The 23,308-nt window shown below is 34.7% G+C and overlaps 4 protein-coding genes across 6 annotated transcripts in view; 1 reads left to right on the top strand and 3 right to left on the bottom strand.

Moving 5' to 3' along the window:
• Positions 1–1,312, bottom strand: part of adgrv1 (adhesion G protein-coupled receptor V1) — a 269,966-nt gene extending 268,654 nt beyond the window's left edge. Inside the window, 1 exon segment of one of the 2 annotated variants that reach the window (NM_001001845.3) lies at positions 987–1,312. The gene's annotated coding sequence lies outside the window, so the exon portion shown is untranslated. 2 annotated transcript variants of the gene reach the window in all.
• LOC147844367 (uncharacterized) overlaps positions 1–23,308 on the bottom strand; it is a 768,760-nt gene that overhangs the window by 137,365 nt on the left and 608,087 nt on the right. The window lies entirely within an intron of this gene.
• Positions 4,283–15,510, top strand: lysmd3 (LysM, putative peptidoglycan-binding, domain containing 3). The gene is made up of 3 exons (NM_001002104.1): positions 4,283–4,333; positions 5,164–5,433; positions 14,251–15,510. Exons 2-3 carry the CDS (start codon positions 5,170–5,172, stop codon positions 14,902–14,904), a joined length of 918 nt encoding a protein of 305 aa, NP_001002104.1. The 5' UTR covers positions 4,283–4,333; positions 5,164–5,169; the 3' UTR covers positions 14,905–15,510.
• On the bottom strand, positions 15,505–23,279 carry polr3g (polymerase (RNA) III (DNA directed) polypeptide G). Of its 2 annotated transcripts, NM_001126469.2 has the most exon segments (8): positions 15,505–16,140; positions 19,276–19,401; positions 19,492–19,553; positions 19,627–19,686; positions 20,525–20,593; positions 21,120–21,249; positions 21,415–21,546; positions 23,244–23,279. In NM_001126469.2, coding segments are annotated over 7 exon segments (645 nt in total). In that variant the 5' UTR covers positions 21,526–21,546; positions 23,244–23,279; the 3' UTR covers positions 15,505–16,053.

Below are 23,308 nucleotides of genomic sequence, written 5' to 3'. Positions count from 1 at the left end.
TGTAACACTGTAATAGCACATTAGTAAATAAACACACATTTTTGTAAACATAAAATAGTATGGTAAGCTCTAAGACAAAAACTTAAGAAATATTTTTGCTGCATCAAAAAATTTGACAATGAAAATTAGGCAAATAGCCTAACTGCAAAAAGTTCCACTTTTTGTGAAAAAGAACCGCCCAAAAGGCTGGCTATGATCCTGAAAAAACGTTACTAACTACAATTTTCAGTCATATCAAGCCTAATCAGGACATAAGATTTCAGAAGTAATCAACCAACACTGGAGGCATCATGCTAACGCGTGCTGAGTGTAGCCTAAACTGCATGCAGGGACCCTAAAGTGAGAAGGGAGCCTCACATCACTTAAACTGATGCTGCGTGAAGATAAGTGAGATGAGCGTTCGGATTTTGGGTGACAGGGGGCTTCGCGAGCCCCTGTGAGTGGGGAGGAGCCCCGCCGACTGTTGTTTTATCTCAATGGAAGCGGGAGGAGAGACACAAAGCGCGCTGAAGACCCTCAGTAACCATGGAAGCGCACGAGAATGAATGGCCTCTCCTCCGCTAACCATATGAACTGATTTAACATTAACATGTTCATAAACTCCCATGTCTGTTTATAGTCAAGGGAGGAAGAAAGGAATAAGAAGAAATGCGCTATGGTTGCATTTAGTCGCACGTGAGTGTTCGCTAGAGTTTAAAGAGGAGTCCGTTATAACCATAAGCCAGGGTAAATATTGTGAAACAACCAAGCGAACATTTTAAACTAGAATATCCTGTTGATTATTATTTATTCCCACTGTGATATGGATAAATCATTAATTAAAATCCATACAAAGAAAATTAATAGGCTATCACAAAGCAAATAGCATATGTACGCGCAGCTTGAACTGACCGTTATTACGCATTTTAGGCGCTCGTGACGCACTGACCGGTCCATTTCTCTAAAATGCTGCACAAAACAAGCAACGTGATGCAAAAGTTACTCACCTAACACTTTGTTGCAACACTCCAAAGCAAACAACAAAAGGTCCGGGGGAAATGCAAGCGGTCAGCGCTGTGTCCGTCAATGGGATGATAAATACATCGTGACAATCGCGCTGCGCTCCCAGTGTTCCTGCACAGAAGTTGTTGCTCTTGAACTGCTCGTTCAGTTTGGCAGAGGATGTGTTTTCTTCCAGGACGCCGCGTGGATTGTGCTGTCCATGCGAGGTGAGTGTGGATGCGCGTGGAGCTCGACATGCGCTGCCATGCAGTCCGTTATAAGCGCTTGTCCCGTCTGAACTAGTGGACTTGGGGAGAGCCTTGTCTTGTCTGAGCAGGGATGTGCTAATCTCATTAACCTCCGCGCTTGACAGATCGAGGGAACAGCTCCACCAAGCGATCTGTCTTCCTCGGGCTGCTGGAGGAGAATGGAGAATGACGTTTCTGAAATCAACATGTGGCGCGGATTATTCTAATAAAAACGCTTGAATAAAAATAGCAGTGGACCTATACTTTATTTTCTTTTATAACTAATATAGGTTACTTTTACTTGAAAATGATCATTTTTACATTAAAGAAATTGGCTAAAGCTATAAGTATACATAATATTTTACTAGATATTTTTCAAGATAGTAGTACTCAAATTAAAGTGCAATGTATAGGCTTGACTGGGTAAATTTGGATAATTAGGCAAGTTATAAGGTATTTAGGCAAGTCATTGCATTTAACAGTGGTATGTTCTGTAGACAATTGCAAAACAAAATGTTTAAGAGAGCTAATAATATTGACCTTAAAATGACTTAAATAAAAAATAAAATTGGCTTTTATTATAGTCAAAATAAAACAAATAAGACTTTCTCCAGAAGAAAAAAATATTATAGGAAATACTGTAGAAAAAAACCTTGCTCTGTTAAACATAATTATAATTTGGGAAATAATTAAAAAAGAAAAAAAAATCACAGGAGGGCTAATCATTTTGACTTCAACTGTATGTGTGTGTGTGTGTGTGTGTGTGTGTATAAATATATATATATATATATATATATATATATATATATATATATATATATATATATATATATATATATATATATATATATATATATATATATATATATATATATATATATATATATAACATTGTGTTCCTTTAAATGTGTTTTTATTATTTATTTTAGTCCTGACAATTATGTTTACATACTGTACCTTATATATTCTTTCTCTTTTTTTAAATATTAAAAATGTTTAGAAATATGCTTGTAGTAATATTTACATTAAAATATGTAAGTACATAAGTAAGCAAGTGTAAATAAATAAATAAATAAATGATTTATATGTCCGTATGATTACATCCTTGACTGCACTGTACTTTCACATGCCATTTTAAATAAATAGTTTTAAAATACATATTTAAACATTTTACTGAAGACAGTTATATGTGTGTGGGTTTTAAATAAATTATTCAATATTTTTCTTTTTTAGTATATTATATTTATTATTATTATTATTCGTTCATTTTCTCTTCAGCTTAGTCCCTTGGGGTCGCCACAGCGGAATGAACCAGCAACTTATCTTGCACGTTTTACACAGCGGATGCCCTTCCAGCTTCAACCAATCTCTGGGAAACATCCATACACAATCATTCACACTCATACACTATTGACAAATTAGCGTACCCAATTCACCTGTACCATGTCTTTGGACTGTGGGGGAAACTGGAACACCCAGAGGAAACCCACACGAACGCAGGTAGAACATGCACTCCATACAGAAATGCCAACTGACCCAGCCAAGGCTTGAACCAGCGACCGATGTGAGGCGAAAGCACCTACTGGGCCACCATTATTCTTTGCCATTATTATTATTATTTATTATATTTTGATGTAAACAACTCTGTTTAACAGTGTAGCCCTATAAATACTCATGTAAGTGTTAAAACTATAGCCTGATTTGCTCCTATCCTACAATCCATAACCATTATTCAAGTGGATAATGGTCATTATTTCACATATTCGCATTATTCTCACAAAAACTATTTGAAACATAAATGTAGACATTTTGCTAGCATTTGTGTCTAATTATGCAAACGCAGACACATTATGCATTACTCACACAAACAAACAAGCATTTAACTGGAACATGTTAAATACAACAGTGCTGCAACCTTCTGCCTATTCTGTAATTCCTTTTTTGTGGTTTTGAGTGTTTTGTTCGCATGCTTGGAAAACATCTCCAAGACATGTTTTTATTTTTTTTTTTACACTGTTTTATTTTTATTCAAATGGTTGTGCCATTTTTAAATATATTTAATATATTTATTTTACCTGGTGACACACAATAACAGTTTTAAAATACTTGTAATTTGGTATTTTAAGTATTATAAGTAAAGTTTTAAAGTGTATTAAATTGAATATATTTTTAAATAGTCTATATATAATATTGTTAATATTACAGCTTTAATGATGTCTATTTAATAAAATTTAATTCAGTGAAATTAAGGGCAAGGTATTAGCGCTGTCGCCTCACAGCAATTAGGTTGCTGGTTCGAGCCTCGGCTGGGTCAGTTGGCGTTTCTGTGTGGAGTTTACGAGTTAGTGTTCTCCCAGTGTACATGTGGGTTTCCTCCGGGTCCTCCGATTTCGCGCTATAAACTAAACTGGCTGCAGTGTACGGTATGTGTGTGAATGAGAGTGTATGGGTGTTTCCCAGTGATGGGTTGCAGCTGGAAGGGCATCTTCTGCATAAAACATATGCTGGATAAGTTGGCGGTTCATTCCACTGTGGCGACCCCTGACTAATAAAGGAACTAAGCTGAAAAGAAAATAAATAAATGGATGAAATTAACATAAAGCTTAATTTGCTTCATATTGTTTTCATAAATGTTACAATCTATTCCTAAATGTAAAAATTAAACTATTTAAATTGTACATGGCATGTTGAAAAGGTATTTGTTTTTCCTACTAAGGAAGTCAGTTGTTACAGGTTTTCAGCTTCCTTCAAAATATCTTCTTTTGTGTTCAACAGAAGAAAGAAATGGTGTGAAGCAAGTGAAGGGACAGTAAATGGCGACGAAATTTTAATTTGGGGGTGAACAATCCCTTTAAGTGTATCCTCATATAAATGTGTCCTCATATAGAATTATACATGAAAACCATAAAAATGGAAAATGATAATAAAACTGTTCCTGATGACATCAGCGAGATAACGAGAGATGTCGATGATGTCAGCGCGTGCTCTGTGTTGACGTGGCGTCTCGTTCTCCAGTAATCCAGCAGAAACGATGAGGCACACAGAGGAAACAGGAGAATGGCCTAATCACTGAAGACAAGGCGACCACTACGCTCGTTTCTCAGGTAAATCATGACATGTTGATAAACAAAACTTAAAGCTGGTTTGTTTTCAGAAATCGAGTGTGTCAACATGTCCCCGGTTGTTGACAAAGTTTGGTTAGCATCAGTTTCACCCTTTTTTCCTAGTGAGAGTTAACTTACTTGATATTATTGAATAAAAAAATGTGGCGCGGTGGCTTAAATTGCTGTATTGTTCTGCCGTTTAATAAACTAACGTTAGTTAGTTTCTTGGCCATATCGTACTTGTATTGCGTAACGCTGGTTCAATTTCCATGCTAATGCTAACTCGGCTACTTGGCTAATATACATGTTAAAGTTATATTTCTGAGCGAAATTAACCCCAAGAACGTAACATTTTAGGGTTTGCTTCTCGCAAACGTTATCTAAACACGTTTTTTGTCCGATTTCTTGGTTTGATTCTGTAATGTAAAACTGTCTCGTCTTGTGAAGTAATGTTTACATGCTAATAGATGCTAACATTAGTTAACGTTAGCGCTACCTGCATCCTCCAGGCCACGTAAGAAATACGGTCCACATGAGACATTAGATAGTATCTGTGCACTTTGGGCAAAAATTAACTAGAAATACTCACTAAAATGGCTTGTGTCAACATGAGCCAAGGCTGAATTTAGTCTTATCAGCAGTTTCAGCTGTTGAGTGTGCTTACAGTAGGCTTCTAGCCATTCATCCATATCTAATTTTTCCACACCTCAGCTGGGTTCATACCAAGAAGATTCCATTAACCTCAGAACTATGACAAAACCAGTATATTTTGTGAAGCACACCTATGATCAGCAATACCTTCTTTCATCTGGCTTTTGTTCTTTTGACAGTGAAAAATGACTGGAAGGAACCAGCACAATGGTTTCCAGTTTGCAACGGCAGTGCAGCCAGCCACAGGTGCTTACATGTCTGCTTTTGGGAACAACTCCGAGACAGAATACTCAGAGGAGGATGGAGAGGCATTTGAACTGCGTTCCAGGGGAAGAGAACGGCATCACAGGAGCACATCTAGAGATCGCAAGGACGACATCGTGTACTTGATAAGGGAGATTAAAGAGGGAGACACACTTATCAGTATTTCTCTGCAATATTTCTGCACTGTAAGTAAAGGATCCCTTGTTGTTTGTTTGCATTTATGTTTATGTTTTGGTGACTGGCAATATGACTTGTTTGAATTTAGCTTGATTTATTTTAAAACTCGTAATATTTTACTATAGATTATTCTTGAAGTATCTGTAATTTCAAGGAAAGGAAACTTATCACAAAACCAAACACACCTCTCACTTAGTTTTAACTACAGATTTAAATAATTAATTGCACAAGCTTATCATTTATAATAGTTTATTTCAGTTCTTTAAAATGGATGTTTCACATCCTAGAAGTGTAACCATCGCTTCAAATGAAGAAGTAACGTGCAAAAAAAAGGTGGATAGGTTTAGTTTGTTAATTTTTATAATTATTTGTTTACTTATATTACCTTTCTTTCTAACCTGTCACTGTAAACAAAACTTAAGCCCTTTTTACACGTATTAAGATGCTTTTTCATCAAACTGTGTTAAACTGAAAGTAAACTAGGAATGCATATTCCCATTTACGTTTGGTGTTTTAATCTGTCTTCTTAAAAATATTGCTGTCTTAAGGAAATATTGCTAAATAAGCATGCATGATTTATGTATAATCGCAAAAAAGGGGAAAAAAACGTTTGCGTTTGAAGTAGGACATGTAAAAGAAGATTGCGCTTTTAAATTTTTATTTACTTCCAAACTAAACTTATAATTCCAGACAGCAGAGTATAAATAAGATTTGACTGTTGGACTTCAACATGTTTTGTGACGTTTAATTAGGTCATTAGGCATAGAGTAGGTGATCCTTTATGGTTGTGTACATTTTCTTACATTAGCCATTGGATTATTTTAAATAATTGAGGTTTAATGTGGTTTTACTACCTCTGTGAGGTTGAACGTGGACAAGCTCAACTTTTTTGATCCTGTGAACCTCTTTATTTAATGTAGTCTGCTTGTGATAAGATGAACAAAAATGCATCTTAATACCCGAGAGCAGTTGCACAAAATCAGTTGAAGTTTTGGTTTGTCAAATACATGCAAACTGGTTAAGATCTTGGGCTAAACTCTTATTATGTTAACCCTGAAATGAGGCAAACTGGGTTGTCCATTTCAGAATGAGAGGCATGTCAAATCTGAGAAAGTGTGGCAAGTCTTTTTTTTTTAAATATATTTTTGTTTTCCTTTCGGGTTTGACATGCCTCCAAATTTGAAATTAAATCGTTTACGTCAATTTAGAGTTAACATACTCTGAGTTTTCACTTTACCGCCTTTCTGAAACAGGCTTAATTTCTCAGGAGAGAACCCTGTCCTCAGCAATTCACCTCACTGTTAAAGATTACAAGATATCGTTATTAAAAAAAAAAATTAAAATAAATTTAGGCAAAAAAAAAAAAAAAACACTTTTGATGTAGCGACAGTTTGAGAAGACAACTTAAAGAAAATGTTACCGGTGCCACTCAGTCAACTGGTTTTACTAATGTAGCTTCACAAACATTTCAAAACAATCATTTAAATCAATTAATTAATATTAATTGACATTTGAAAACCATTTGAATATAATATAAACTGAATAATTACAATTCATATAGGCTACTATCAATCAAATATTAGTAAGAGACTATCTTTTGACTCAAATGCTTAGGTTTTAATTTGGAGGAAAAAAAAGACACCAGGACTGGGAATGGCTTTCTTGTATCAGATATATTTTTTATATATGTTATATCAGTTTTCTGACAGCTGATTGGTCCAGTTAAGGTTTAAACTATCTAACCCAGTCCTAAAATCAAATCTGCTCTGGAGCAGGTTAGCCGTGTAGTGTAAGTTACCAAGACGACAAAATGCTGCTATAAATTTTCAAACAGTTTTCACCAGGATAACACACACGACAATCCTCCCACATGTTGTTTTTAAAAAAGCACTTAATCTACAAAGAATTTTCTATTAAATCGTTCCAGCTTTAATTCTGTGAGGGATTCATTTCTATCCAGTTTATTCTTTTGAAGAGATTTTTAACACTTAAACCAAATACTGTTTGAGATTTAGCAAAAATAAATAGCAAAAACTTTATATGATCTAACTGCAATATACATTTTCTAACCATGAAATTAGTCTAGAAGCTGGCATAACGTTAAACACAAACAAATCAAGGCGAATAAACTCATGAGTTTTGTTCTAACTAAACGCAAACTTACCTGGAAGAAAATAGATTACCTGGATGTTGTTTGGCTCACATCCAGCTCTGTGCTTTCACATTATAATTCCTTTTATTTCAGTCTCTTAGGTCTGTATCTCAAAAAAAAAAACAATACATTCATATATATATATATATATATATATATATATATATATATATATATATATATATATATATATATATATATATATATATATATATGAGCAATTCCATGAAAATGTCAACCTTATCATGAAAAAATAAACTTTTGACCAAAATAACAAAACCTATTTCAATTTGCTTATTAAGGTCTATATTTTATTGTTATGATGTGCTCTTGTTGAATTTTTAAGGAAATTGTTTTGTTTATCCATGAAATATGAGGATTGTGCCAATGCTAATTTTCATTATCATCCAACCACTTTTCGTGCTTTTAAAAAAGGGGTTAAAGACTCACCTTTTCCATGCTTTATGTTAACAGTAATCATTCTGCAGAAGGATTGGAGTCTGTAGTATAAATAATTATCCTTACTTTTTCATAACATTATTGCCCTTTTGATTTATGAGCTACATATTTAAGACATCACGCAGCTTCGGTCACGTGTCACGTCCGTAACGATTTAATGAAAAAGTTTATATTGTGGAATAAATATTATAACAAATAAAATGAAACTTTGTATACAAAGCCAAAATATGTTTATACTAATTATGATCGCCAACTCATCTCAGGTCTTTGCTCTAAACAACCACAATTTTGCGTTACGGACGTGACCATTTTTGAACTCCTTATTAATATAAGCCAATGACTAGCGCATATTTGTTCATTATGATGCTGCATTACAATTACTGACTTACATTACATAACATCCATATGTTATATCAAGAACTGAACATTTCATTTAACTATAAACCACTTTAGTAACATTTCAGAAATAAATGTTTAATAAGAAAACAACATTTTACATATTGCCATAATTGTCCATAATGACTTAACCTATTTCCTCCGTCTTACTTGCGGTTCATGTGCGCACGCACTGCCTATAGTGAAAGATAATGACAATGAACCATATAAGGCTTTGAACCTATACATTTTGTAAAGTATAGGCTAAGCATATAACAATTTTGTTATTTACATGTGATACTGCATTAATTTGCATACATGTTTTATAAGCTGTAAAATGAAAGCATCAGTTTGGTGCGAAGTTATAAAATATTTGTCTTTGTTTGATTTGTAGATTAGGCTATTTAAAATGTATATAAGAACTATTAATAACTGTTATTTTCCAAATGGAAAAAAGGGTGGTTTGTTGATTGTAGTCTGCACTAAATCATGAATATGCCTAGTTGAGTTTATGACGCGGCTCCAGGCAGCACAGACGACCAGGATCAGCGCTGGTTCGTCAACTCCTGTGTCAAACTGTGGCCAGAATATCCTTCTTTCATTTTGCTTTTTTGGCAAAAAACATTTGTAAGCACGTGTGTTTGCACGTGTTACTGTCATGAGAGTTAACAAATATGTGTTGCTCATAAAAGCCGATCACAACGAACGCGCTTCTTCATTCCAGAGACGTGAGGCGCTCCGCAATGCATTTTATGTTGACAAGAAGAAAAGGAGCACGGTGCTCTTTTAAATGTCACTATAGATAACAACTGAATCAGCTGGTCTATTGTGCGCGAGTGTAGCTGTCAATGTTTACATAATTAAATTTTTTAAATAACATTATGAAATTCAAGATTTGTAAAGTCATACAACTTTGGATGACTTAAAACAGCGATCACAAGTCTCTCCGTCATTAAAAAGTTCGCCGTAGTCATCTTGACACTGCTGTCACCTCCAAGGAAACCCCGCCTCTGCTTTCGTTTGATTGAAGAATGAAAGACGCCACTGAGGTAACATGCTTTTCTTCTGGAGCGCACAAAGCGCGCAATGACAAAACGCGAGGTGCGCAAGGCGCATAATCAATAACCTCCATGCATTTGGTCTTTTCCCACTGCTCAAAATGCGCACGCCGCGGGTCAGGCAGAGTATAAATATGTTTTTTATTTCATTAATTAAATAACTATTTATAAAGATAAATTATCAAAGCGACACAATTCATTTTCCAAGCCCTTTATCCAAAATCTAAGCGCTTTCAAAGCTTGAAAATTGGCTATAGCCTACATTAAAATTGAAACATTTTCAAAGATTTCCAGCACCCGGCAAATGCGCTTGAGTGCTTATTAAAATTATTTTAATAAGAATAAGAATAAAATAAGAATAAAATCTTGATATTGATCTAAGCTTTAACTACATTATATGAGTATTAAATTTGTTAGAAAATCGATAGGACCTGCAGCTGTAAATATTTAATTCAATATTTTACACAATCGGTTATGAACTATAGCCTAAAAATATAAACATTATAGTCATCCATCGTACATGCCTACAACCAATGACTATTTTTCTATGCTTGTTTAACATAGCCTACACAAAACCTTTCTTAAGTTTTAAAGTTTTCTCTCTCACCCTGGTGCGTATGAACTTTTTGCAACCTGTCCTGAAGTGACTGCCGACGAGAAAAAGAAAGCAAGCGCGAGTGGAGAAATTAAATTATTTATTCCATCAACTAACACATTAACTAGAAAAAACTAAAATAAACTTTGTCAAATATAATATTGCCATATCTGTGACAAAACTAGATTTTAAATATTCTCCACGTAGACACAGTCTTGCACAACAGTCGGGCAATGATTTAATTCAAGTTTGTCTGGAAACACTAACTTTAGGAGCCTGCTAAAAATAGGCCCATTATAGCTGATTATGTTTATTATCAATTCTATATTATTCAGAGTAAAAGCACCATGTTAGCATGCAACATTGTTACCGAATTGAGTTTTGAACATTCGAACGTGCGTTAACCTTTAACAACACACATGCCATAATACGAATTAAATATAACAAGGTGATATCTATTTAAGTTTGATTAATTGTGCAACATTACCATTCAGATGTCTCAGAGGTTAAAGTTTATTGGTTTACACACCCAACAGATATCCACAAATAGGTCTTTGGTCAAGTTTGAAAGCATTTAGCCTATCTGATTTTCATAATGTGTCAACTGTCAATTTCAGAGCAGTCACGTCCGTAACGAAGACAAGTCACGTCCGTAACGATAGTTTTTCCTCATTAATGCAAAAATGAAAAACTAAATAAAATTAATTATATATGTCCCATGCAGAGCCAACCCTTATCCTTTTGACTGTTATATATTTTTTTGGCTTCTGCATTTTCATTCACAGAATTTTCACAAAGTATGTCAACTCACAAAACTCATGTCTTTTTTTTGTCACGTCCGTAACGCATTCATTTTGCCGTCATTTTAAATATAAAACACCTGCATAGACTGATATTTTTTTGATGCCTGAACTCCATGGTTAAGGGGTAAGAAAAATATAAACATATATTTCAATATACTGTTAACACATACCTTCTCTGAGAATATACGTTTCATTTTTTTACTGCAAATGTCACGTCCATAACGCTGGAATCAGCCATATATATATATATATATATATATATATATATATATATATATATATATATATATATATATATATATATATATATATACATATACACACACATATTACAACAGCATATAAAACAAAAACCCATTTATTCCATTGCTTTCAATACCAGGAGCAGTACTCAATATTGCTTAGTTTGGATTTAGTGACGCACAATATATAGTTTCAGCATCGATAAAGCAATGGGTGCATTTACAATAGTCATAGCGCAGAATGTTGAGTTGGGATTGACTAGGTGCCAGACTTGCATATTTTGTACAGTCAATGCAAAGTTTAAGCATAAATTTGACCATTTGCATGTGTTTTTAAGGGATGTGACTGTCTGAGCATTTCAATCCAGGTTAAAACCAGACACGAAATCATAATATTTGTTACTTTAGGAAAAGATTTGTTACTTTAATTTAGGGTTGTAACAATATACCGGTATGACGGTTTACCACGATTTGAACGTGCACGATTATCATACCATGAACAATTGCATATCAACGGTTTTAACCCTTAAAGACTGAGACAGCCGCCCGCGGCTAAAAATAAGTATTGCTCTTAAATGTTTAATTACTTTTGATCCGCTGATCCGATTCATACAATTCAAAGATTGGCATAAAGAAGAGAATCTCAGCTTTCCAGTGCTGTATCACATAACATTCGCGGACTTTCAGAGGCTCCGGAATCAGTGCGGTTACGTCATCAACATTTGACAACGCTGATTTGACAAAGAAACGCTCGTCACTGTGTCTCCGGACAAATCAGACATGATACATTGATGCATTGTCCCTCCTCCATGCCCAGATTGGTTCAAACTCGCTATATCACAACCAATAAGCATAGGTTTCGCTTTTGTTTGTGGACCAAGCTTTTTGAACAACACGGAATGAGATAGGCATACATTTATGCGCGGCTAAATAAAACGCAAAAAAAAAAAAAAGTTTTGCATGAAATAATTCTCATACTAAGTACTTTTGCATGCACAGCAGCACAGAAACATGACAAAACAGTGACACAGCAAAGACGAACTGCTGCTCTTGCTGTTTTCAAAAGACGCAAATGAAGATGCAGCTGTTTGTCTGCATTGCAGACAACCATATCCAAGTCCATATCCACAGACAACCATATCCATGCTGGCACATAAAACCTAAGGACGTTCCATATTGAATCTAGTTTCGTTATGTAACTATTTATAGTATAGTAAATATTTATATCTATTTTTTACTGAGGATTTGCACCATGTTTATTTGGACTTTATTTGGACTTTGACACATTATTTATTATTTTCTTATTTTTATTTGTTCATTGTAAGTGGTGTTGTTTATAGTAACTAAAAATATATTATTTGGAAAAAGTCAAATTTGCTTCACTGTTCTATTATTTTGTAACATTTGTAACATACCGTATACCGCGAAACCGTCAAACCGTGGTATTGTTTTAGACGATTATCATACCGTGAAAAATTCATACCGTTACAACCCTACTTTAATTGTATTTTGTGTGTGTGTGTGTGTGTGTGTGTGTGTGTGTGTGTGTGTGTGTGTGTGTGTGTGTGTGTGTGTGTGTGTGTGTGTGTATGTGTATATATATATATATATATATATATATATATATATATATATATATATATATATATTTATTTATTTATTTATTTTTTTTTAATATGATGAAGACTACACAGTATTATTTTACATTTGATTATATAGTTTGTGTGCCTGAAAACTGCTAGACTCCCAGACAGCTGTAAAAGACTTTTTTTGATTTTTTTTTTAAATTTATTTATTATCTTTGCTCTAGTTTATTTATCAATGACTGTGACTGGTTTATTATATTTTATGCCGATGCACTCAAAATTCTCAATTTCTTATTTTTTATTTTTTTTCTAAATAGAGAGTCATTTCATCTGCTCAAAGAATACTCAAAATTGTGCTACAGAATGCAGAAAAAATTCCCAGTATAGTTCAGCCCTGTTTTGGATCACTTAAAACTATTATAATTGAATTTCATGTAAAACTCAATGAAAATAGCTGTTATTGCCTTAAATTAGGGCTGTGCAATTAATCGAAAATTTAATTTAGATTTTGGCTTCTAACAATTATGAAGATCATTAATCGAGATGAACGATTATTGCATTAAATACCGCCAGCTTTCCAATTGTTCACATTTGTTTGTCTGCAAAGCTCAGTTCCACGTGAAAATGACAAAAAGCATGAACTGTAATGTAACTGTTGCAGCACGGAAGGCGCATCATTCATTGATTTACATTTGAATCATGTTTTTAAAAGAGCAAATGAGACAACATGCCGCAGCTTGGTGTGTGTGCGGCACACACACAACATGCGGTCAGCAGTCGGTCTCATTCGCACACTGTGCGCTCAGAAACGAGCAGAGCGCACACGCATCTAAAGTCATCTTAATGCGAGCGCTTTAATGGTCAAATAGGTTTCAAAACGCGGTGTTTAGTGATTATTCATATTAACCCTCATTTGTGTAATAAACAAACGAGTTAAGAATCAAAACACATGTGAAAGAAAAACCATTAAAGTGACAGCACGCAATTTTTCTGCTGCCGCCTGTTTTTTATAATTATTCAAACAACAAAAGGAGAAAATTTCTCACTGCTCTTTACTGAACTTTTGTAGATAAAGTTTTATTCTTACAATAAAGATGCTTAAAGCACAGTTTGTTTCATATTTTTATTCTATTGTATTTATTTCCCTTTCCTTATTTACAGGGAGGAAAATAACTGCATAAAAACAGTTGAAATCAGAATTATTAGCCCTCCTTAATTATTAGCAGCCCCTTTCCCCCAATTTCTTTAACAAAAAGAAGATTCTAACATTTCTAAACATAATAGTTTTGATAACTCATTTCAAATAATTTATTTCGTTTATCTTTGCCTTGATGACAGTACATAATATTTTATTAGATTACAAGCATTCAGATTTAAAGTGTGAATTAAAGACTTAATTAGGGTAATTAGGCTATACTAAACTATATGATGATCTATAACTTCATTACTGCACATCACTTTTTTTCTGCATGTGTGCATATCTAAATCACTCATCCCCAATATACCCAATGCATGTTTGTACTGACATTGCTTTTTTTTTTTTTTTAAATCTCAGGTTGCAGACATAAAGCGGGCCAACAACCTTCTGACCGAGCAAGACTTCTTTGCGCTGCGCTCTCTAAGAATCCCTGTGAGAAAATTCAGCTCCTTCACAGAAACCCACAACACAGCTCCCCACAAGAGCAGCTCACCCAGTGGCACTTGCAGAATTACAGAGACGCCAGTTTCTGGAGCTTCCTTGGACTCTACATCCTCTTCCTCATCTGCGGACAGCGTGGAGTGCTTCCTGCAAGAAAAGGACAAAGACATTCAACAACTCGTCAAGTCTTCTGCCCCTTCCAGGAACAGCCTGAGTGAGGTGGTGTCTTCCCTGGAACAGCCTCTTTTGGGGGACGCCGAGCGCAGACCAGCCATTAAGAAAGACCCGTACTATGGGGCCGACTGGGGGATGAGATGGTGGACTGCAGTGGCCATCATGTTGGTCGTGGGCATTGTTACGCCAGTTTTTTACCTGTTATACTATGAAGTTTTGATGAAAGCAGATGTTAGCCACCACACTACCATAGACTCGATCAGGCCTGGACCAACGCAGCCAGCCATCGCTGAGCCTCTAGTTTTACCACAGGCCAATGCTGCTCCTCACCAAGACTCTCACCTACTTCCTGTTATTGAACAGCAGCATCATGTGAAGCACCAAGAGGAAACATAAAGGTGCATTTTGTAAATTTATAGAAGGTTTAAGCTGAATATTTTAAATTGAACTCAAATGGATAAGTGGATCAAGTAATTCCAGTCCTATTGGCATTTTTTCCTAGATGTATTTTGCACAGTTTGATGCTGGTTTTGTTGTGGGTGTCACTCACAGGCCAGTGTATAGCTCTGTACCTCTCTTAAGCTCATAGTTTGCCTCAACGGCAAGCGGGTGATATTTTCTGTAAACACTTTTGCTGCCATTGTTTGTCAGGGAAATAAACTGTAATTTATTTTAGGAAATGTAGAATCCAGATTCAGTATTTCGACTGATGGTAATAAAGTTGCTGGTTTTAAATGTTAAACCTTACTTGTGAAAGAAAAACAAGCAAACGTAATGGAACCATAATGGCTTCCTGGTTTTCGTCATGGTAGAGCACAGGAATGATCTGTGAAATATTCCCACATGTGCTCGGTTCATTTTAAGTAGGAGAAAGAGAGATGTGAACATTTCTATGAAACGTGGAGTACGGTGATTGATTTTTTTGGAAAAAAACAAAGTACGTGCCTTCATCCTGTAGACTGTAGAGGCAGGTTGAAAATAAAGAAACTATATTTTAGTATCTGAATCTCTTAATCATTTATTGCCTTTTATTTTAATAATTTGCCATAACATTGTGGTTATACTTTATATCCAGTGGTGCAGCGGTAGCACTGTTGCTTCACAGCAAAAAGGTTGCTAGTTTGATCCCCGGCTGCATCAGTTGGCATTTCTGTGTGGAGTTTGCATGTTCTCTCCGTTTTTTTCTCCCGGTTTTCTCCAGGTGCTTCGGTTTCCCCTACAGTCCAAAAACATGTGGTATAGGTGAATTGGGTAAGCTAAATTGTCTGTAGTGTATGCGTGTATGTCCTGGTCCTCCAGGTTGGGAGTTGAGCATTGGACTAACAACCCACCTCATAAAAATTAGATGTTACCAAACATCAACATGGTGCGGCTAAATACCAACTTCTATATAAACGGCCCTGGGAGTAAGTAAGAATACTTTATATCCACTTTAAACTCATAAACTGTATCATCTCATTTAATTGTTTTTAGATTGTACATATTCTTTAATTTTCTTTTATGATAGACTTTGGTAATCAGTGCTATTTTTTTTTTTTCTCCTCTCTAGTAAGTGGCTTCATCCATGTTGTCATCACTTCCTCCCCCAAAGTCATCGCCGTCTTCAAAGTAGCTTGCTATGTAGTCATTGTCCTGTGGAAAAACAAAACTGTTTCAGTTGAACTGCAAAGAACAATTGCAAGCACATGCACGGTTGCTTGTTTAAACATGACTGACGTGCAGTAAAATGTCCCCAAAAAAAAAAACACACGGAAATACGCACTTTGTGACTTTAACCAATGTAGATGTATACAAGCAAGTTCTAGAGTGTATACTTGACTGATAACATGACAAAAATTTGGTTTTAAGAGTTCACACTTAGCTGATGATTGATATAAAGCATGTTTGGTATGCTATCCAGGGAGAGAACCCTGAGCTCAGAAAATCCTCAAGCCTGTGGCTCCCTCCAGTTTAAATGGCAAGGGTGGTGTTTGACTTCAGGTAGGTCCTGAACTCTCCTAATTTGTGACAGATAGGGTTTGTTTTTGGAAAGCAAAAATACTAAGATAATCTGTAGTGCAAATTTGATTGAGTCAATTCACTTGTGTGGCATGTCTTTGGACAGTGAGAGGAAACTAGGGAACCTGGCTCAGAAATGTCAGCTGGCCTTGGTTCAGTGAAATTCTTGCTGAGGCAACAGTGTTAACCAGTGTTGCTTTGCTGTCCTGAAGGAAAGGGGGGTGGCTTTAAGATAAATATAACTTAAGGTTCAAGTGTTACCTAATGCAGGACTGACTGTGGTCAATCATAAGCATGTGATCCTCTCGAAATTAGTTTATAAATAAACGTCACTTAATGGAGACATAAACTATCTATAGCAGGATAAGTTGCTGATTACCGCAGAACAAGAATTGTTGCTATCGCTAGACAGAAATATATATATATATATATATATATATATATATATATATATATATATATATATATATATATATATATATATATATAAAAAAGAACATGCATTATCATGAATTATTGTAGTTTTTTTTTTTTTTAATTGAGGAAGTCAAAGGAAAATGCATACACACCAGCTATATCAAAAACAGCTTTGTGGCTTAAACTTTGGTACTTTTTAAACCAAGTAAAGAATTTAAATACATGAGAAACATTATTATATTGAAGAAATTTTTACTTAAAAAAAAAAAAAAAAGTAAAATTATGTTAGAGGTGCTGTGAATTATGATTTTTCAACTTGTAAAATTGCTATTTGTATATAGTAATCAGCATTTGAAGTAGATCAAAATCTTTCATCAGCGTTGTCCTAAAACTTTTGAACAACACCCATTCTTGTCTTTGGACAATTTTGAAAAAACGGTTTGATCCACTTTAAACCTTGACTTACTCGGCAAGCTTATGTATTGTAGGCAGGCTGGTATAAGAGTCTGACGGCATAATAACCGTAGATAAAAACATATCACAGTTTCACAGTTTTGTGATTATTGCTCAAAAATATATTATTTTTAAATGTCTGGGTCAACAAACAAAACTTTTCCCCCTTTGAACACAATATATTTAATTTTGAGAAACACTTAAAATATTTTGGAGCTGTAAACATGTCAGGTTAAATGATTCACATGAATCACAGATTTCTATACAATTTATAACGGCATCTTTGGATATCTTTTCTCCTGGAGATAATGTTGTTATTTAAAAAAAAATGCAAAACAAAAATCTTACATGTACCGCAGAAATTGTATAGCAGAACATTTTGGCGGTTTTAAAACCTTGACTTTTCCAAACCACGGTATACCTTGAAAGCGGTTATCATCCCATTCCTAATTGTGTGTGTTTAACAGACATCCAAACAAAGACGCCTTGGCTAAAACAAGTCTAAATTTTGGGCTGTCAGTGGAAATCTATCAATAGTCATCAAATAGACAGACTTCATGTGTAGTCAATCTTTCCCATCTATTTGATGACTAGTCTATTTTTGTTCTTTTGTTTGACATATTAGATTCTCACTGACAGCACAAATCTGTGACCCTGGAACACAAAACCAGTGTCACCAGTGATGCATGCATCATCTAAAAGCTATATGAAGCTTTCCATTTTTGTAAGGTTTTAATTTTTTTTTAGGATAAGACAGGGGTGTCCAAACCCAGTGTTGGAGGGCCGGTGTCCTGGAGAGTTTAGCTCCAACCCTAATCAAACACATCTGAACCAGCTAATCAAGCGCTTACTAGATATAATAGAACAGGGTTGCTTAACCCTCAACCAGGAGATTTACCTTCCTGTAGGGTTCAACTCAAACTGATCAAACACCTGAACCTATTGATAGACGGCACATGATAATTACAGGCAGGTGGGTTTTATTTAGGTTGCAACTGAAATCTGCAGGAAGGTGGATCTCAGGAATAGCTGCGGTCACACTGGACTTTTCTCCCCATAGACTTCCATTCATATGCACCCGAATGCGTCAGACCGGAAATGCAAGTTAGTGTGTCAAATCGCATCACTTGACTGCGTGACACCAATCGAGGATCAAAACACGATCTCTCTGGACAGGAATTTAAAATGTGGACTAATCGCTCGCTTTTTTTTTTCAAATGTCGAATCATCTTGTTTAATCCCGCCCCATTTCGCAACGATGTACGACAGAATGCGTAGGCACGAACTCGTGATCGCAGATATAGGTTTGGTCAGTTAATAAAAACTGCATGGCAGATGTGTTGAAGCAAGTTGGAGCTAAATTCAGCAGTACACTGCCCCTCCAGGGCCGACTTTGGACACCCCTGGGATAAGACAATATTTAGTCCATAGGTCTCAAACCCAATAAAGGTTTTTTTCTCAATATTTAAATTTTTACAAACCCTCATATTCCAGATTTAGTCATGAACACCTTCATCCCTCCAGGAATTCAGTTTGAGATGATTTAGTCTATGCAACTACTTGAAAATCTGGAATCTGAGAGATTGTAAAAATCAAAAGATTGAGAAAATAACCTTAAAATTTGACTAAATTATGTGCTTAGCAATATCCATTAAACCAAACTTGATTCTAATATATTTACCATGGGAAATTTACCAAAGAAAAAAATACTTAATATCAATTTCATATTTTAATATCAATTTTAATATCTTAATGGTATTTGACAGAAAAGTAAAATGTAAGACGTGTCAAGGGTCAAATGTAGCCTTATTTTAGCCAAGTTTTAGCCATGTTTGGATGCCTATTACATGTATTCAACAAACAATAAATAAAAATGCTCCCTGAAATAAAAGCGTATACCTCTTCAAACTCTTCATCATAGTCTCCTTCAATTTCTGCTTCCTCTCCTTCCTCGTCATCCTCTTTCTTTTCTTTCTTCACTTCATCCTCCTCATCAGATTTGACATCTCCCTTCTTCTCAAGTTCCTGGAAATAAAAACAAGCGCAAATGAGATGGCTCCAACCAAAAATATCTGTTTACAGTAAATCGAGAAGATGAAAACAGCACGAGCTCACATCCAACTTATTCAGCACTTCTTCTTTGTCCTTAGTAGAGATTTTTACGGATTTCTTCAGATCTGAAAGTATTTAAGTGTATGAGTCATTCAAAACTGCAGTTTGTTTAGGGATTCTACATCTCGATACAATTACCCCTTTTCTTCTTCTTTATGCTCTTCTGTGGTTTTAGCTCCTTCGGAAGACGATTCCAATCTACAAAGAATATCTACAATTTAGTTGAAATTACTCAGCCTTAGGGCTGGTCGATTTGAAGAAACATTTTAACTATTACCATTAATGTCCAAATATTTGATTAATTTGTTTTATTATTTTGTCCTCAAGGTTCACTGACAGGTTTTCTACAGTAAATATGCTCACATATTACAAGTAAGTAATATTTGAATGAAGGGTGTATTACTTGATTTAAAAAATAATAATAATTGAATGAAACACTATCTACTATCTATGATTATTTATTGAACATCAATGTTGAACAACTAAAATTAAAACACACATTGTTTAAAACAAACAGTCACTTTTTTTCTTATAAAAAGTGAAAATAACTTATTTGAAAAACAAAAAAAATATTTTCAGTGTTTTTCATATAAAAAAGTAGGAAATAAGCAGTATCTCTTCTAAATAAAATAACTTTCATATCCTGTAAATAATATTTTAAACAGGGCATTTCTTGCATCTTCTATAAACAAATATTTTAATGTAAATAATCATTTGAATGTAATGGAAAATATGCCATCAAGGCATCTCTGGCACAGCTTCCAATTATCGTCAACATAGTCCAAAGTATGGCTCAAGAATGGATCCATCGTCCTACTTGACCAGAGATCAGATGTGGCTGCAAAGTGTGGCTAACAGAGCGAGGTCACATGACTCCACACATGACAGGGAAAGTAATTGAAAAAAAAAAAACTGACCTATAAAAATTAGATCGTTATAAATCATATATCGATTATAGGTTCTAAAGCTTTCGATTTCAATTACTTTTCCATTAAATCGCCCAGCCCTATTTAGCCTATTTCATTTAAATGAATACCTGGTGTCCAGTCTTCATCTTCAAGTTTCTTTATTTCCCGCGTGTATTTTTCCTTGTACCTCTCCACATCTTTAAATCACACACAATAACATCGTGAAAAATACTGATATGCTTACAATAATAAATATATGAAGAGTTAAGATGCAAAAACCTCTAAATGCCATCTGAAATTTTCATCTAAAATGAGTATTTTTATCAGTCTCCTGTGTGTATGTTCAGTAATATCACTTTTATGGCAAAGAATGAGCCCTTTTCCTGGTCTTGAAAGTAAAATATCTTACAAAATAAAAAAGAAAAAGAGGCTGAGAAAAACGTTCATTTCTGATGGAAATTTCAGACAACACTTTTTTTGCATCCAAACTCTTCATATACAGTAGTTGTGACTCATGGTCAAACTATACCATATCAGTTATACTATTTCACTTAAACATATAGTTAAATGGATTTATTGTTTCTAGGTGAGTTAAAACATAGCATTGCCCCCAGTGCATTAACTCATACTCATCTAATTTTACAATTATCTAAATTATTAGACTCGTTGTAGGAGGCAATAGGTATTGTGTGTTCCTAAAATTAAATAAAAGCTCCATCTCACCTCCCTTTCCTGCATGGTGCTTTATGTTAAAAGGAAGGTCCTTCATTCGTCCTCTCATCTCTTGTTTCAAAGCTCTCATATAATCTTCATCTTCGCCAGCTTTCAAAGGCCCCGGTTTATATTCGATTTGCTGTAAGGTGGAGTCGTGTGTCTTTAAAACTGAACCTTCTGAATAAACACTTTCTGACCTTGCTGAATCAGATTTTTAAAGTTTTGAGAAAGAATGGATGGAAAGAGAAATATCCATTTGGGAAATTGATGGAAGAATAATAACAAATGGTTCAGAATAGCTCACTGGGAAGAGTGGAGCTGGTCCTCTTTGGGTTTCAGGCATGGATCCTCTGGTTAGACCCAGGGACTCTATGTTGAAGGAGAATGCTGCTACACCTCTTCCCTTTCCAGCCATTTCTGATCAGATAAATTTTCTCTAAAATCATTTGGATGAAATAATTTTATATTAGTTTAATAAACAAGCAAATATTCATTCACTCATTTTCTTGTCGGCTTAGTCCATTTATTAACCTGGGGTCACCACAGCGGAATGAACCGCCAACTTATCCAGCATGTTTTTACGCAGCGAATGCCATTCTAGCCAAACCCCTCCCTGGGAAACATCCATACACTCTCATTCCCACTCATACACTACGGACAATTTGACCTACCCAATTCACCTGTACCACATGTCTTTGGACTGTTATGGAAACCTGAGCACCCGGAGGAAACCCACGCGAATGCTGGGAGAACATGCAGACTCCATACTGGAATGCCAACCGACCCAGCTGAGGCTTGAACCAGCGACCTTCTTGCTGTGAGGTGACAGCACTACCTACTGTGCCACTGCGTCGCCCAACAAGCAAATATTATGTAATATAATATAACAGTGAGATACATGTCGTTTTAATTGCATAGTGTCAAGATTTGTTAGCTGGCATCTAAGAACCAATAGCTAGGATGTTGTTGACTACTTTTCAATCCATATTGCTTATACATGCTAAACACTATGAGGATGTGAGGACTACACTGTGATGTCACTGGATGGTGATGTCATGAATAGTGATGCAAAACTGTCAATCAATATAATATGTCCCTTTGTAGTATTTTTGAAGGATGTAAACAAAAACAATGGTCTTAGCATATTTCCTGTTTTACATGTTTAACTTGTATAGCTTCCGAGAATCCAAAAAGAGCCACATATTGATAAATAATGTTATGACAGCGGTTTTAACATTATGATATGGTTGAAGTGCCTCTTTTACAGTTATGAAATAGTTTGATAACAAGCAGGAAATGTTCATAAAATACAGAATGAGATTGTTCAGTAATGCACATAAAATAACATTTCAAATATGTTAATTTAGATTTTCTTGAAAGGTGGATTAAAAAAAATGAATTATTGAACTGCTACATGAATTTGAGCAATCATATGTAATTTATTTTCTTTTAAACTATAAAACTTAATTAAATCAATAGTTTCAAGTAGTGTATTTAATTGTTATGCAACTGTAAATGCAAGAACATAAAACAGGGCATAATGCACTGTTTATATAAAGGATGTATTTATTCATTTATTATTTAATTATTTGTAATTTACAGTCATTTATTGTTATTTATTTTTAACAGTATTTTAAATTATGCATTAAGGAAATCTATGCATAATTGTTCTCGAGACAAGCAACTCTGATGTGTTTGGTTTCCTCTTTTTTTTATTTATTTAGTCGTTTAGTTAATTTAGTATATTTATTTATTTTTCCCCAAAATAACTGTTTGGCATTAGTAAACTTAGACTAACAACCCTCGTTTGATCGTCTTTTAATTTCTGAGTTGCCAAAGCACACCTGAATACGATTAATATTAGGCTACTTTACTATTTGAGTAGAATTCACCTCGCAAAAACGCAGCATGTTACAACAATACACTTGTATCTTTGTAAGAAATACGAGATATATGATTGAAACATTGTATTTAACATACAAGATACATTGTAACAGCATTTGGGTAAATAAATGCAGATATAATGTTTTACTTATTTAAATATCCATTACGTTTTACTTATTTAAATCTCCATTACGCTCCGTCGCGGAGCAGCAACAGAAAAAAAAACATATTCAAATAGCAACCACTTACCTTTACAGCTTTCAGACGCATTAAGTACAAATAGGCAATTAATTAAATACCGCTTGTGCTTTATT

This window comes from Danio rerio, chromosome 5 (genome assembly GCF_052040795.2).
Source record: "Danio rerio strain M-AB ecotype USA chromosome 5, GRCz13ab, whole genome shotgun sequence".
NCBI classification, from domain to species: domain Eukaryota; kingdom Metazoa; phylum Chordata; class Actinopteri; order Cypriniformes; family Danionidae; genus Danio; species Danio rerio.
Note: the sequence above shows the minus strand (reverse complement) of the source record. Positions and strands in the feature narration are given on the sequence as shown.